Raw genomic sequence first — 17808 nt, 5'->3', positions numbered from 1 at the left:
GCACTAACCACTAAAATAAGTGCCAAGTAAATCCTATGTTTCTGTTATTGCAGTGGTCATCACAGTTACAAGATGGAAAAACATTTGCAGAAATGTGATAATGATGAGGGAGGGAACGCTCAGTGGATGTCACAGCTGTGTGAGAAATTGTGGGATATCCCCTTGTACAACTTATCAATTCCAGGTACTATTTTCTATATTGTTTTACCATCCAGATACATGCCTCGCAATATTGTAAGCACCATGGCATATAAAGTAGTGGTCACTGTCATGTTCCCCTGGGCTGTGTATAGCATGCCTGTTACAGGCAATCATGAACCTGCTCGCTCACCACCCAACATTCTCAGCAGCTGGGTGATGTGATTGGCCTTCCACATCTAAGGGTATATTTACTAAAGTGCGGGTTTTTAGATGTGGATATGTTGCCCATAACAACCAATCAGATTCTACTTATTATCTTCCAGAAGGTACTAGATAAATGGTAAGTAGAATCTGATTGGTTGGTTGTTATGGGCAACATCCCCACTTCTAAAAACCCACACTTTAGCAAATATACCCCCTACAATCTCATCCATCCACTCATAAAACATGTAAAAATGCACAAATGAAAACCCCTGGAACTAATTATATTGGGAAAATGGAACCTTTTGTCTGTGGAACAAAATAGTAATTACATAGCTGTAGCAGGTCTCTTATTTACTAGAAACAGTCCCTGATTTTCAAGGCAATTTTTAATATTCCTTCTTATTAGGTATACTTTGTACTCCTACTTTGCTGAAGATAATATATAGTTAATTGTCCTAATTTAATGATTTTGTTTACATTGACATTTGTTAATTGTGCAGAGCTGAATGAAACTTTGGCAACCAATCAGTAATAACCTTTCATCTGTCTATGAAAGTTAAACAAATGTATGATTGGTTGCTATGAATGTATGCGGACTTGCACCTTTTGAGCAATGTTGGCACCCTCATTAGGGCTATTTACCTAGAGTTGTATTAGATGAAAATGTTGACAAACCATAGCGGACACTGTCATTCATTGTCTAATGTAGACAGACCGTTAAAAGCAAACTGCTCATTGGTTGCTGTGGTTCAGTGCACGTTTCACCTTAGGCATTAAATGTGCAACAGACAAGTTTCCTCTTCTAGTTACTGTCAGACATTTTCAGCCCTATATTGTTTTCCATATTCTTTACTATTAAATACACAGGACAATAACATTCTGACATCGGGCTCCATTTACTAACGAAACATAACCCCTATAGCGCTCGCTAAAGGGGGTTATGCCACCTTTCTACATTTAATAAAAAGCGGTAATCTAAGATCACCGCTGTTTTCACAGCACCGCTCTCGCCATCTTTTAGATGGCGAGAGCATGCGGTCCCCATTGCCGGCAATGGAGACCCAGCGCTGCTTTTCCGGCTTCAGCGAAGCCTTCCAGGTACTGCCGGGTCCCCGTGTCATGCACATGCGCAGGTGAACCGTCGCGCATACGCATAACACTGGAGCCCCATTACTGGTAGCGTTAGGCTGCCAGCAGCCCAGCCGAGGACCAGGATGAGGACTTCGCGGGACCTCGCTGGAGGGGGTAAGTATTAATAAATACTAGTGGCATTTTTTGTTTGTATCAGAGTGATGCTAAATGAAAATTGCCGCTGGTATGTTCGTTTGTGTATAAATGGGGCCCTATATATTACATGGCACAGATTGAATTGAGTGTATAAGTACTTGCAGTTTGAAAATGTTCATTTGTTTAAACTTCAGAATAATAATAAAAAATACAATTATAGATGTGATGTATAATGATATTGTGTATCTTACAATTATTTGTAGTGTTCTAATATTTCTTTCTTTTCACAGGGAGTCATGATACCATGACATATTGTTTAGACAAATCATCAGCAATTGATCCCAGCTTGCCTAAGCTGCTGCTGTTCTTGGAGAAGTATGTGCCGTGTATCACACGATCCATTATTTTAAGATGGACTACAACACAAGTATATTATTTGTATATTTTTCTACACCTTCTGCATATGATTGTGATCTGCAAAGTGTTTTTCTTTAACCCCTTTGCTGCAGAGCCCCACTTGTCACCCGCATGTACACTAAAACTGCGACAGACAAGTGGGACTCTTCACCTGCTGTGAGAGGGGCTTAAAAAAACTTTTGTTTTTACCTTTCCCACCAGTCAGAATGTATAAAAAAAAAAAGGAAAACTTGGGAGGAGAGAAGTCCCTCTATCTCCCCCACTCGTTCAGTTAGGGGGGAACTAAATTTCTCCTCCATCAAATAAAAGTGGTCCCCTCATTGAATGCGGTAGGTTATCGGTTTTAAAAAATACTAGGCCTAGTTGAGCTACCATATTATTTTTACATATAGTAATAGTCTAAATTAAGAGACAGTAGACCGGAAAAATTTAATTATCAAAAAGCATATTCATACCTGCTTTTGCTATTTTGTAAAGGTGGGTTAATGTCAAAACAAGTTTCTGTATGTGGTGGTGAAAAAAAAATTATTCCTGTTTTGAAATTTCAATAAAAAAAAACAAAAAAACTTTTATTGCCACTTTGGTTTTATTTTTAACTTGTTGGAATACGCAAAAAGACAAGGTATTTGTGTGGTTACTGAATTAAAAAAACTGCAATATTGATGTTGGAATGTGACGAGCACTAACATCGAAATTTGGTCTTCGCACAGTGGTGAGAAAATCCTCAGCAGTGAAAGGGTTAATGACTCTTAGGGCACGATTCTATTCAACGCGATGTAAATAGCGCCGTTAGATAGCTCCCGGAGTTATTCAATTTATCAGGATGTTAGGTCAGGGAAGGCTCGTTCTCGCGCCTTAAACAGGGTGTTTAGGCGCGATAACGGGCATTCCCCGACCTAACTTCCCGGCGCGAGGCTGTTTTCCAGGCGCGAGGGGCAGAAAACAGCCTCACGCTGGGACTTTTGTCGGATTTCTTCTCTCATCCCCGGAGGGATGAGAGAAGAAATCATTAGTCGGACTTGCCAGCGCGGTGTATTGAATAGCTCCGGGAGCTCACTCCGGCGCTATTTACATCGCGTTGAATAGAATCGTGCCCTTAGTTTCCAAATTTGACAGTAAAACTTTTGATAAAAGTAGTTAGTTTTTCTTTTTTTTGCAAACTGTTCAAAGAATAGCAGAGTGGGCGATGACACTACCGTGCAGATTTATGATGACCATGATCAATTCAGCCTAGTGTTATCATAATATCCGTATAATGGTGATGACAAAACAATAGAGATTTTTGATGATCCTGCTCAATCTGTTCTAGCAATATTACTTTATTTCGGATAACCACGTGCCAGATATTAATTTATTTTTTTTATCATTGTTAGTGTAGTTTCCAAAAAAAAATCACCACAATCCACAACAACAAGAATCATAATAGACAATTATAACAGCAAATTGGGGCATCAAGGCTGAGCAGAGAGATCTGGTACTGTAGTAGTCAGTGGTGTGGTTGGAAGTGTTAGTAATAGTCTGGCTCCTTCCCCATCTGTCACATTTATGCCATTGTCACTTAAACCATTTCGTTAATGGTGAAGAAGCAAAAGTAGGGTATGGAAGGCCCATGTTTCCATTACAAAAGCAACTTGAATGTTAGTTATGATTATATTGAAATCAGGTGTTTCCAGCATTGAGCAATGGCTCTTTTTTATGGCCTCCCTAATATCGCCAAATACATGTAATGTTTTGGACACCATGTCCATTTTAAATAAAGCTTCTAAATTCTCCCCATCATCCAAGCTGGCAACATTGCATTAAACCAGTATGTCTGAACATTGTGTCGGAAGAGGCATATTTTTTTTTTTTATAAAAAAGATCTAAATGAACAAAAATATATGGAAGCCTGTGTGTTGGAAGCATGTGGACAGTTGAATAACAATAATTAAAAAAAAAAAAGAATTATTAATATCCAACCCGAACCTGACACACAGACAGTAAAATGTTATAGGGATGAAAGGCACTTTGTGTCCTGATGGTTACTGCCGGGAGAGACGGAGTGAATTTGGAAACGAGCCCTGGATTTTAGTGGGCTTTTCTGGGAGGGAACAGGGGGATGGTTAGGCAAATGCGTTTGTGTAACTGACAGCGACTTCGTACGCAGACACAGGACGCCATGTTCAGACGGAGAAATTGTACCTGCCACAGGGCTGGTGCAAGCTTCAATGGTGTTTCTAAGGACGCACCAAGACGTATTAGCACTGCAGCTATTGTGCGTCTCAGTAGAAAGATCATTGGTCGCGTCATTATCATAAAGATGCAGAAGCTCCTGTGGCAAAAGGCGCGGCCGCGTGCATCTCTGAATCAGGCCCTTAGAGAGGCACAACGTGAGCGTATTATTACAGCTTTTGAATTTGCTTGATCTACAAACACCCAGTACTGCCATTAGGCACTAGGTTTGCTCCTATTTTCACAAACTTAAATATATGGGCCAGTTTGAATGACAATATATCTGGTGTTCGCCTTGGCAGATACATGGATGATTTGTTTTTGTTTTTTTAATTTGGGATGGGATGTCTATTTCACATTTCTTGGAATAGTTTAATTCTAATGTATATTATTTGAGATTCACTATAACTTGCCACCCCATAGATATAGACAGGGCCGTAACTAGGGTTGTGCAACATGTGCCACGGCACAGGACACCACAGGGCAGGGGGCGCTGCTCGAGCCACCTACCCAAGCACCTTTAGTCACAGCCTCTTTAATTTAAAACACACATTTCAAAATACTGTCGCACCCAGGACTGAAACCCATCACCTCTCACAGGCAGTCAGACACCTCACACATGGATCTATCTGCCCCACAATCATGAGGCCACACCCCTTTTTCAGGTGCACATCTTGTGTCCCTATTTGAGAAATGATGGTGGAGGGTGGGGGGATGTTCTTTCTGGCCCAGGGCACCAAGAAGTCTAGTTACAGCTCTGCATATAGATTTCCTGTACATCTACCTCTAGGCTGAAGAAGGATACATTGCGACCACAAATACTATAACAAAGTAGATTACTATGGTTATTTAGACAACCATAACAATTCTTCTGACTCATGCAAGATCAATAAATCCAAGAATATGTGATTTGACAATATGGGGGAATTGTTTACATTTTGTTGATTTTTAGCCTGAAAATAATACCACAAGCAGTTTTCTCAAGAACTTCAATTCATATTAGCCTGTACTCTCTGGGCTGTACAGTACCTAGGGGCCCAGGCGCCACTGTCAAAGTAGAGAACACCCCCCCCCCCCCCAATCATTTTTGCTTATATCTTGGCCATCCATGCTGTAAAGGGCATATTAATGAAGCCCTGCCCTTACAAAGTTCAAATGCAGAAGGAGGGGTAAGATACATTGGGGTGGTGGGATGGGAAGCAATCGGGAAGCCGACTGCCTAAATACCGGCAGCCGGCTTCCCGACTGTCATATCCCGGCAAGGGTGAAATGCCGGGCGTCTAGATGTAGATGCCCGCATTTCCCCGACGCCGGGAGATCGGTGCCCGGCATCCCGATCGTAGTGATGCCGGGGCACTGCGAGCGGACAGCCGCGGGGGGGGGAGGGTTAGGTTTAGGGCTCCCGGGGGGGGGACTTGGGGTTAGGCACCCCCCCGGGAGGGTTAGGGTTAGGGCTAGGCTAGGGGGAGGGAGGGTTAGGGTTAGGCACCCCCCCGGGGGACTTAGGTTTAGGCAGCGGGGAAGGGGGTGGTTAGGGTTAGGCACTTAGAGGGGGGTTAGGTTAGTAGATACTCACCTATCCACGATCGGGATTTCCAGTGCTGTCGGGCTTCCGCTGCTCGGAACTCTGCTGATGTCGGCCTGCCGCTGACGGGAATCGAACCACCGGCCATGCGGCCGGCGGTATTTCATACCCATTTCGGTGGGACAATGGACTTAGTGGTCCTTAGAGAAAATTGAGGAGGATGAGACTGTGCAGTAACATTGACTGGAGGGTATGGGTGTTGGGAAAGAAGAATGGGAAAGAGAGGAGACAGGAGAATTGTAGTAGGATAAGGGGGAGAAGAGGGGGGGGGGTGCCGAGGGGCAAGTAATATAGAGGATTCAATGAGGGCATGACTTGAGCTAGAGTGTAGAGGGAACATGACCTGAATCAGGATAAAAAAAAGGGGGCATTACCTTGTGGAGTCCATCAGCTCCAAGCAACATACTATATGCACAGTATTGTTTTTTGACTGAAATAGGATCTTTTAAAACATTAGTCACATCCCTCCATGACCTGGTGATGCCCCCTCCACCTAGGAAAACAGATGTCAGAACGATATGAGTTTTCACTGCACTAACAATACCTGTGCAAAAAAGTCAGTAAGGAAGCTCACCCCCAAAGTGCCCATAGCAGGTAGCAAGCTCTGGACTCCTCACTTCATTAATCTTTAACACCGATGTCACTTCCATTATCACTGACCAGTCCCGACCACCCTATGATGTGCTGTCTGACTACAGCCACCGGACCTGCCTAATCAGATACAGAGGCTGCTGCCCAACACTAAACTTGAAAGACTCCATTCCCTCCCTCTGTCAAGAATCCAGAAACCGCTTAACAGAGCAAATGATGAAGCTCAATGTAACGAATAATAATAAAGGTTTAGAATGGGTCATCTTGTAGCAGAAGGGCTCCCTAAGGGTTGGCAGGGTGAGCCAAGTGTTGCCCCCCCTGGGCCAGCCCCCCTAGTGAGTGCCATTCTGGCAAACCCCTAGATATAGCCCTTAGTACTCATTAATATAAAAAGATGTATTAACATTGATACAGTTCACCGGAGATCAATTATAATTTAGTAAGGCGATTTACTTATCCTTCTGTTAGTTTGGGATTTACCTAGTTTATCTGTCTTTAACACATTCACTGTTGAGTCTGTTTTGGCACCCTTTACGCTGGTCACGTTTCAGCATCAATACTGGTAATTATTTGTGCGGTACCCTCACAACTTCTACCTGGGTTTCTTTTTTTTTTTTTTTCAGAAGACTTTGAATTTTCTAAGACTACAGTAGCATTAGTTCTCATATTTCTCCTCACACTACAAAGCCAATCTATCCAAAAAGGAATTTAATTAAAATTGCAAGAAAGATAACTTCCCTCTACTTGCCCTTGTGTGTAATGTAGCTTGCAGACTACGCATTATTGCTGTTAGACTTAACATCATCCCCTATATAGGCTTTATCTATATTGTGATGTATAATGTGGGAGATAAATGTTAACATATATATTTTCAGTTTAGGGGAATCATTTCTAACAGAAGGTGAGAAAGTCCTGCTCATAATAACTTACAATGTAAGGAGTTGGTAGTACTACATTTGCTGTGGACATTAGTTTTAGTGAATATAAGTGATGGACAGTCATGGTTGTCTCTCCCCAACAATTGTACCACACCACATGTAGCTGCCTGAATATTGGTGCCTGATAATGCTTCTGCCTTCCAGGAGCCTCAAACACTGTCCACTCTGCCAGCTGCTATTATTATTTCGCTATGCATTAATTGCCCACAAACTCTTAGGGGCTAATTCAGTTATCTGCGTAACCTGCCAGAACAGCTTCCAGCGACTTCGCACATTGTCACGGAAGGCTGAGTCTGCTTGCAGCATATGGAGGTGCAAACAGAATTAGTCTATCGTAACTTGCTGATAAATGTGTGATTAAATCTGCCTGTTAGATGATAAGCTTATTTGGGCAGGGCCATCTTTACCTTCTGCTTCCTGCCATTGTATGTTGTTTAATCATATTCTGATCGCCTCAATGTACAGTGATGCATATTATATTGGTGCTTTAAAAATAAAGAATAATAAAAGAATAGCTTATTATTAACCCTGGCTAACATGATGTTGAATAAATCAGATGGCAGTATAGGGTACAAAATAACAATGCTGCCCAGACAAAGGAGTGCTTTTAACTGAGAAGAATATACAACAACATTTACTATGTGTATGTACAGTACAGTATGTTCACTCTAATTTATATCTGATAGACGTTAAGTGTTGTGGGACAGATGGACAGTGGAATCCGATACCTGGATCTTCGGATAGGTCACAGACCTGATGTTCCTTCTCCAGACCTGCACTTTGTACATGGATTTTACACATCTGTCACTGTAAAGGTAAAGTGATGGGCGTTTACTGGGCCAAGTGTAGAAACAAAACCAAGACATTTGGCCTATATTATCAGCTAAACGTGTGCTTTCCCCTGCTTGTACTTACTCTCTAGATCTAAAAAGGGTTCATTTTTGTAAGGGATACATAGAAAGAGCAATGAGAATGAGTATATATACATATGTGTGTATATATATATATATAATGTGTGTATGTATATATATATATATATATATATATATATATATATACTAGCTGATGTACTCGGTTTCACCCAAGTGGACCTGAGATATTTACTGTTTCCATTTCCATCTCACCACTCCAGGGACAAATTAATCCTTCACCTCTATAGTAATGCATCCCATCCTTCACTGCTATATTAAGTATTAAGACATGCCACTCCCTCACCTCTGTAGTAACACATTCCCCTCCCTCTCACCTGTGTAGAAATACAATCCCTCCCTAACACCTGTAGTAATCCACTTTACGCTTGCTCACACCTGTGGTAACTTATTCCCCTCCCTCACCTCTGGAGTAACAAATTCTCCCCCCTCATTTCTGGAGTAACACATTACTCTGCTCGCCCCTGTAGTAACACATTCCCCTCCCTCATCCATGTTGTACCACATTCCCATACATCACTCACCTGTGTAGTAACACAGCCTCCTCTTACTGCTGTTGTAACACATTCCCTTCCCACACTATTCAAATAGGGGAGCCACACCAACTGCCAGTGATGGCTGGCAGCACTTGGGGTGACAGTTGGTGATGAGACAGTCAGGCAAGACATTGCATAGGGGGGAGCAAACATTTTAGCCCTTTTCATCCCCTTAGGAGTGATACCATACTTCCCAACATGACCCACTTCAGGAGGGACACAATGCTCTGGTCCTGGACTTCCCTGGTAATTTATGATTGGTTGTGGCTCCAGAGGTGGGGCTGCAGCACAGTCCAAAATTCAAATAGGGGAGTCACATCAACTGCCAGTGAGTCCCAGCCAGTGATGTTTGGCAGCGTGTGAAATGACAGTTGGTGTGACTCCCCTATTTGAATTTTGAACTGCGCTACAGCCCCACCTCTTACCAGGGAAGTCCAGGACCAGAGCATTGTGTCCCTCCTGGAGAGGGTCATGTTGGGAGGTAGGTGATACAGATATATAGATTTAATGTCTCAGCATTTTTAAGTGTAAGAAGAGCAGTCAATAACTGATTAAAAAAAAAAAAAAGTAGATGTCCTAACTATTATATGCTTACAATACTAATAATTGATTGCTATTTTGTGTAACTGAAATGCTTAACCGTTAATTTATAATTTTTACTTTGTGTATTTTGCTGTATATGGCAAATTGCATATTTAGGTTTTCTTTTTGTTAAATTAGTGTATACCAATAAAAGTGTTTAATTACTTTTTCACCTTTCATAGGAAATGCTACAAGATATCTGTGACTGGCTACAGAGGAACCCACAGGAGATACTCATCCTATCATGTAACCTGCAGCCAATGTCTCCAGTACAACATACACATCTAATTAGCTGCATACACAGGATATTTGGATCCAAATTATGCCCCAAGCATGTATGAATATCAAAAGTACTTTGTTTGTTATTTTACAGTGTTATACTAAGTAACCATGTAAAACTCTAGGGTTGTATAGTAATAGATGCCAGTGTATTGTCACACCTTTCATAGTGGGAATAGTGTCAGAGTGCCTATAGGATATACAGAATACAGTATGTGACCATCTTCTACAAAATATAAGGTATGTAGTAATATAAAGTGACTTCTGTCATGGGCTACTATTCCTCTAACTCCAACTGTTTTCATATCATCTCATATTCTCACAAACTTCTGGGGAATTTAAAGAAACATCCTTTTTTATTCTTTATAAAATGCTGAAAACCAACATTTAATATTATGAAAAAAAGTCTTAAAATATCTAACAAGTTGGTATGAATAACTTAGGATTGTATTTAAGGAAAATGCCTACAGTTATTATATAAATCAAGAAAATTATTAATGCAATGTGAAATGTAAAAATAATTGCTGGTGTGTTATTACAATTACAGGAACCACAACTGTGCGAGGGGAGGTGTGTGTGTGGGAGGGGGAGGGGGGGGGGGGTGTGGTGACTTAACACAAATACTTTGTTATATCAATACGGTTACTGCATTCTCAGACTTAATCTTAATTTACCAGAACTTACTGCAACCATATTGGGTGCACAGTTATGGGTATTCTCCTGACCCTGCACAATAGAAGAGATAACTCAGTATGGTGTACCTTGTACTGTAAATGGTACCTTGTACTGTAAGGATGTAACATGACCAAAACAGCATGTCTACAAATTGGATGTGCGGCTGTTCAGCTAGTTGAATCCTTTCTAGAAAGCCAGCAGCACAGATGATCAGCCAGTAGGGACAAGTGAGAAGCAATTATCACATTTCCTGTGGCAAGATTTAATCCTCCACTCTTCTGTGTGAAAAGGTTCGTTGCAAACTATATACATTACATTGCATGATCTATAGAGCAAGTGGCTTAGGCTTCTTATATCCCAATTTCATTTCATGTGCATTTTAGTATGTTAGTCCAAAAGTATTGTGCATTCCCACTCCCGGGGATATATGTAATTAAAAGGCAAAATCAACCTGGGTACCCCCAGTCTTTAAAAGGATTCTAAGTAAATGGACACTCAGGCCCGGTCATTTGGAACTCCGTAATACTTAGGGCCATATTCAATTAGCCGCGATAAGTCCAAATCCGCGGAAAAGTATCGCGGATGATGTCATTTCGCCAGCGAAAACTTTTTCGCCGGTGCGGAAAGTCAATGCATTGTAACCTGCAGAAAAGTTTTGCCTATGAATAGTAGTCGAAGAAAAGTGCAGAATTGGGGTTTTGGGATGCAAAGCTGCGGGAATAACTCTGCACCCTTGGGACAGTCCCCCAAAGGTAATCTGCGTCAAAAGTTTAAAAAAAGTATTTAGATCACCCCCAAAAAGTAGTTTAGTTTTGGGGGCGGAAAAGTTCAAAGTTTGGGGTCAAACTTAAAAACTAGCAAAATAGACTCCTGGGGGGTCCCCAACTATGCCCCAGGTGTTTTTAAGTTTGCAGGTGCTTGCGGAAGGTGTTGTTTTTTTTTATGATTTTTAAAAGTTCACTTTCACAACTTAAAAATATGCTAGCACCCATTTTTATGTACCCCAATTTTGCTGGGACTACTTTTTATGATAAAAAATATTGCTTAATGCTATTCTTCACCACTTCTGCAGACGCAAAATAGCAGCTATTGAGATCATATAAGTACTCCAAATACCTTCAGCAGGGATAATCGGGGGTATCTACAGTGATCCCCAATGTCAGACCAACTTTTGGGGGGTGTCAGGCTTATTTTGCCAAATCTGACAGCACTTTTCGCATATTACAGTTTCGCTGGCTCCCGTTTTTCGCCAATTTATAATTGAATACGACGGAAAGCGGGCATGCACGCGATACTTTTCCGCATTGAAAGCCAGCGAAGTGGTCGAAAAGTAATGCCTGCGAAAAGTACGGGACTTGTCGCCTGGAATTGAATATGCCCATTAATTGGAAAGAGCCACCTTCTAGCATTTTTCCCCTCCCAATTAACAGCTTCTACCCTACCAACATTAGAGCGATGATTCATCCTACACTGCAGGCAGGTACAGCCTCCCACATCCTGTCACAGCATAGACCATCCATACAGACTATGATTATTTGGGGAACACACACAAGATTAATGCTTTGTAATGCATTAGCCCTAAGCTTAGAGAACAGTTGCTCTATTACTGCATATCAGAGAAGTTGTCATTTCTGCAATGTTAGCAATCTATGAAATCCATGTACTTTGGTAACTAGTATAGTAGTTCAATGTATCATATATGTTTGAATTCCAAGGTAAATTTATTCTTTCTTCCTTTTATGCATTCATTGTCCAGGAACAGCCCACTCTGAGAAACATGTGGACCCAAGGTTACCAAATCATTGTTTCATATGATAACCCTTTGGCTATGAAATATGAATACCTGTGGTCATCTATCCCATACTGGTGGGCAAATACTACTAATAAACACTCATTAATCCACTTTATGGAGGATAAAAAGCGCAATGGACGACCAGGTAACTATTTATTGTTTTGCCTTTATCAGATTACAAATGGAATGTTTGATATTTGTATCTTTTTGTCCGTTTTATACCAGTAAAAGGTATATTGCACTTTATAATTTAATACAATCAAATTGACAAATCACACCTTCTAAAACAGAGTTATATCAGAAAAGTAATTGGTCCTAAAAATGTACATTTATTTAAAAACAAATATTACAAACAGGTGTTTCTAAATCCCTTACCCTCTCTCTCTCTGTACAGATGAGTATACAGTCTCTGTTTAATGTAAATCTTTCCTTACACAAGGTGCTTTTAAAGTCTAGTTTATCCTGTAAGGGTATCCGGTCATTAGGTCTACATTGTTTAGATAGATAATGTTTGGGTAGACGATGGAAGATAGACAGGCAATAGAAAGGGTCTGAAGGTAAACACACTAAAGGTCAACGGGGTCACAAGGTCGACGCAGTGTAGGTCAACGGGTAATGAGGTCGACACACTATAGGTCGACGGGTAACAAGGTCGACAGGGTCAGAAGGTTGACACACTAAAGGTTGACTGGTAACAAGGTCGGGTATGAAGGTCGACAGGCAGTAGGTCGGCAAGGTCTGAAGGTGGACACACTAAAGGTTGACTGGTAACAAGACCGACATGTACTGAAGGTCGACATGGTCATTAGGTCAGCACTCATATGGTCGACATGCAAATGGTCGACACATGGTTTGTTTTGGTTTTTAGGACTAATCTTTACCCTAACCCTCCCTCCTGGTGCCTAACCCTAAAAAAAAAAAAAAAAAAAAAAAGTGTTGACCTTCATAGCTGTTGACCTTGTTGCTAGTCGACCCGTCGGGGTAAGTGCCTAACCCTGACACTAACCCTGATTTAAAAAAAAAAAAAGTTGACCTTCATACCTGTCGACCTTGTTACCAGTCGAACTTTAGTGTGTTGACCACCTGACCCTGTCGACCATCATACCTATCGACCCTTAGTGTGTCGACCTTCGGACCATGTCGACCTATTGCCTGTCGACCTTCTGTACCTGTCGACATATTGCCTGTCGACATTTAGTGTCTATCTTCCACTGTCTACCCAAACATTGTCTATCTAGACAATGTAGACCTCATGATCCACACCCCCTGTAAGATATACTTTTATGGACACAAAATGACTGACTATCCCTAATGGTTCCCTGATTTAGTTTGAATTAATGTCAAATGGGAGTGAAGAAATCCAGGATGCCTATAGCTAATATGACAGTGTGTGCAGTCTGCCCATGATGACAGTCACACAACGATGAGGGCAGTTTTGTCCTCGGTACCATGGAGGCCATGTCAGCTGGGAATAAGAGAAATCCACAACCTGCTGTCCATAATGAATAAGTTCAAGGAGTAAATTATAGATATTCAAATCTCATGCTTCAGGAAATGACATGCTCATGTTTATTTTACCATTGAATGCCACGAAAGCTCTAGTTTTAGCAATATTTCCTTCAAATATATTGTTTGTAAAGTGCCTACTTGAGTAGATCATTTTTCATTTAATAAAATAGTTGCTGAATAGGGCTTATTTCACGAGGGAGGGAATGGCCCACTTCAGTGTTTTTCACAGACTGTCACCGTTTGTAAATGGTATCTTAGATGGTATTGGGTTGGGGATTCTGCTCCTTCTAGTGCTCTAATCAGGCTGTCAATGGCAACCTCAGGTTCTAACGCTGAGCCTGGGAGCATCTTGGTTATGCTTCCAGACTCACGTGTTACGTAATGGTCACACTAAGGGCCTGATTTTGAGTTGGATGTAAAGCAAAAAGGAGCAAATAACTGCAAGTTGGCAAAACCATGTGGCACTGCAGGGGGGGCAGACTGATGGAGAGAAATTTATCTTTAAGAGGGGTGTGTCCAAATTAAAGTCTAAGTTGCAGTGTAATACTAAATCTGTCCAGTGTTTGTGGGTCATCATGCTAAAGCAGCCAGTATTTACCACTCATGCGAAAATAATGTATTTGCACGCCTTGCACAGCAACATGGTTTGCCCTGGTGAAAAGTGACTTGATCTTTTTTGCTTTTCTCCCAACTCACATGCAGAGTTTATCATATTTGCACTCTTGGTTTAGGTGCTTGCGCTCCAGGTGCCGTTCTGGGACGAGATTTTGGGAGTGATGTAGATGGTCTCAGACCACAATTTCACCCAGGGGGCCGGAGGAGATACGTTCTGCACATATGCAGAACAGATTTCCTCCATTACAGATGGGGGAAGCAAAGGACGTCTCTCCCACATTGCCGAGCACGAGGAGCTGTCGGACGGCGGCGGGTGCAGTGTTGTCTTTATGTGTAAGGGGCACTATGACTGGGCATTGCATAGGGGCCACTACTACTGTGGGCATTGCATGTAAGGGGCCACTACTACTGTGGGCATTGCATGTAAGGGGCCACTACTACTGTGGGCATTGCATGTAAGGGGCCACTACTGCTGTGGGCATTGCATGTAGGGGCCACTACTGCTGTGGGCATTGCATGTAGGGGGCACTACTACTGTGGGCTTTATGTGTATAAGGGGCACTACAGTGTGTTGTAACCTGAATAAGGGACACCACTTTACAATTGTAAAGCGCAACGGAATATGCTGCGCTATATAAGAAACTGTTAATAAATAAATAAAATAAACTACTATGTGGTGTAATGAGAATAAGATTGTGTTAGTGTGAAGTAATTTGAACTGGGCGTACTATTGTGTAGCTACGCTCCTTTCTTGTGAGACTATTTTTTCGGCACACGCTGTCCCTTTATTAAAATTAGTTTGCAGGGGTGCGCCGAACATCCTAGCATTGGCCCTGATGCAACCAGTTCAACGCACTCTTGGCTACGGTCTCATACCATACGTTAGTTTCAGGCAAGTGGTTAATTACTTTTTACTAGTATGCCCTTAGCTCTGTCACACCTCACCGACCTTATGTCTTGTATTTATTTTACCAATGTTTTGGTCCTTGCACCTCTTAGTTCTGTTTTGTGCTCTCTAAGATCTCTGAAATGTATTTTCTTGACAATGCAATATTTATTAGATATTGCTTGTATGTCACTGATTATTATTGACATGCTTTAATAAAAAAAGATGTTGACTAAAAAAAATCCCTAAAAGCTACAAGGTCTGAAGGTCTTTAAAACTAGTGTTTAAATCTGACCGTTCTCCAAATTGCAGACTGTTCAAGGGAGAGATACTAATTACTCAGCAAGATGTGTATTACAGACAATTCAATATCCTTTCAATCTGATACAATGGGCACCATTTTATCACTGACAAAGTGACTGTTACATTTATTTCCAGTGGCTCAGGTACTGGTGTATTTCCTCTAAACTTCAGTGATTCTGGGCATGCATTTAGCAAAAGTTGCTGTTGGAAAATGATCCTGAGTGACCTCCTATAAAGTCCTTCATTTGTGTATAACAGGGGGAAGATAGTTATTTATTTTACATTAGTTATCTGAAGGACTTGTCGACTTTTTGTTTATAGAGCCTGTCCCTTACATGTAAATTGCAGGTCTGCCATCAAGGGCCCCCTTTCCTGAATCTGGAACACAAATTGCATCAATAGCCACAATAGTAAAGGACTTACTCTATCCAGTACTATACAGTAGAGCTGTATTAAAGAGCTATGAATTGTGGTACCCAAATGTGAGCTGAAGCAAAACTGATTCAGGGGTCTATGCACTAAGCCTTGGATGGAGATAAAGTACCAGCCAATCGGCTCCTAACTTTCATGTCACAGGCTGTGTTTAAAAATGACAGGCGCTGATTGGCTGGTACTTAATCTCCATCCAAGGCTTATTACATAGACCCTTCTATTAGAATTGTGAACATCTCCTGGCATTAAGCAATTGTGATTCATTTGATGCAGAAGTCTGGTAATATTAAGGTGGGTTGTCCAATAGTGTGTGGTAACTTTCATTCAATCCAGGCTACTTATTGTGACCGGGAAGGGGGAGATAGACAGGAGCAAGTGATATCTATGCGTCTGAGATTTAAATTCTTTTGCAGGAAGGGCCTATAAAAAGCTTCAGAATGACACTCTGCCTCTCGCTTACATTTGTACAGTTTTAAATATTTCACAAACTTACACTAACCATTTCTTAATTTTACAGTTGGATTTTTTGTGGCTGGTCTAAATTTGACAGAAAATGCTTCTTATATCTTAAGACACCCGTTTGGGTCCATGAAAAAACTGACTTTGTCTAAGCTCCCATTCCTGTTCAACTGGGTGCAAAAGCAGCATCCTGGAATAAGCCGAGATGCCATCAACATCATTGCAGAAGATCTAATAGGGTCTGATTACTTTGTTTCTGCTGTTATTCATCTTAATATGAAGTTGCTGTTGGATAAGAATTGATCATCTTGTGATATAATTTATTTTAGTTAAATGGTATTCAAAACTATCAAATTTGTACAAATATTTGTGGTTGTAGTTTCTTTTGTATGTATACATAGTGTGTTATTATACCTTGCATGATGCTTAGTAGGGGCACCACAGACTAGGCCCTGTTTTGGGAATTTTCTTACCTTAGGTGGGAACATGGGCATACTTGGTACCAGGAGAGTAAGTGTGCGGTGGTACTGTGTTTTATTAGTGTGTATGCATGACTAGACACCAGCTTCTCCCAGCAGTCTTTCAGGTGCATGTACTTCCAATTGTGAAGAAATAAGCACCTGATGTCAAGAACTGGGATTTGCACTGCCGAGACAAACTTTCATAAATCTCAGTTTCTTCAATACCTTTTTAATGGTATAGCTTCACCTTCAATGCACTACCACCATTCCAATGCACCATTCCAGTTTGAATGTTTCTCAGGTCAAAAGTACTCTATAGAAGATGTCCCAGGCAATGGTACCTTCTACCTTATGGTCTCTGTGAGTACTTACATTGGTTTTGCCACAGTATATGTCCACCACGTGTTTAAAAAATTAATTTGTCTCTTACCTAAATGGGAGTATGGGTAAACTGATTTGGCTAATTTGGAATCTAGTAACTTTGGTGTAAAATAAAAATGTGATTCTTCTGTTTATTACCTGTGTCTTTAATCACCACTTGTGAGATCATGTTCTTTCCTTATGTAGTAGCTCTACCCATTTTTTCTATTATGACTTAGTTTATGGCACTTGGTGACTCCATATAATTAAGAATTACAATAATATAAACAAACCATGCAATATAAACCGGTACAAACAGACAGTACAGGGTAAAAAAATCAAACTGTGAGAAAATGATATATTAGAATGAGAAATAATCATTAAAAGTAGCTCATAATGGCCCCATCCCCTGGGAAGAGCAGACATAAACAATCAGAGTCACTGACAGTGAATGGGAGCACCCTGGAGACTAGGATAGAGCAGGGCCAGAACCAAAAGGGTGGAGGGTCTTGTTTGTGAGACTTTACAGTCTCAGGCTTTAAAAGGAAAAACTAGGAGGTGAACTGGGTAGAGTATGAGGAGACCTAGTAGGCTTTAAAGAAAAGGTGTGTTTTTAGGACATATTTAAAACCCTGCAGGCTGATGGACATTTTGATATGGTGCAGAAGTGGGTTCC

At 41.1% G+C, this 17808-nt stretch overlaps 1 protein-coding gene across 2 annotated transcripts in view; it reads left to right on the top strand.

Moving 5' to 3' along the window:
• PLCXD1 (phosphatidylinositol specific phospholipase C X domain containing 1) overlaps positions 1-17286 on the top strand; it is a 44102-nt gene extending 26816 nt beyond the window's left edge. For both annotated transcript variants that reach the window (XM_088456944.1, XM_088456949.1), the window contains exons 2-7: positions 54-184; positions 1863-1999; positions 8001-8129; positions 9544-9696; positions 12072-12252; positions 16370-17286. In XM_088456944.1, the coding sequence (XP_088313070.1) occupies positions 54-184; positions 1863-1999; positions 8001-8129; positions 9544-9696; positions 12072-12252; positions 16370-16614 (976 nt within the window). In that variant the 3' untranslated portion in view covers positions 16615-17286. The remainder of the gene's footprint in view (positions 1-53; positions 185-1862; positions 2000-8000; positions 8130-9543; positions 9697-12071; positions 12253-16369) is intronic.
• The last annotated feature ends 522 nt before the right edge of the window (positions 17287-17808 follow it).

Source organism: Taudactylus pleione, unplaced genomic scaffold, assembly GCF_031769625.1.
Source record: "Taudactylus pleione unplaced genomic scaffold, aTauple2 ptg000041l, whole genome shotgun sequence".
Lineage (NCBI taxonomy): Eukaryota > Metazoa > Chordata > Amphibia > Anura > Myobatrachidae > Taudactylus > Taudactylus pleione.
Note: the sequence above shows the minus strand (reverse complement) of the source record. Positions and strands in the feature narration are given on the sequence as shown.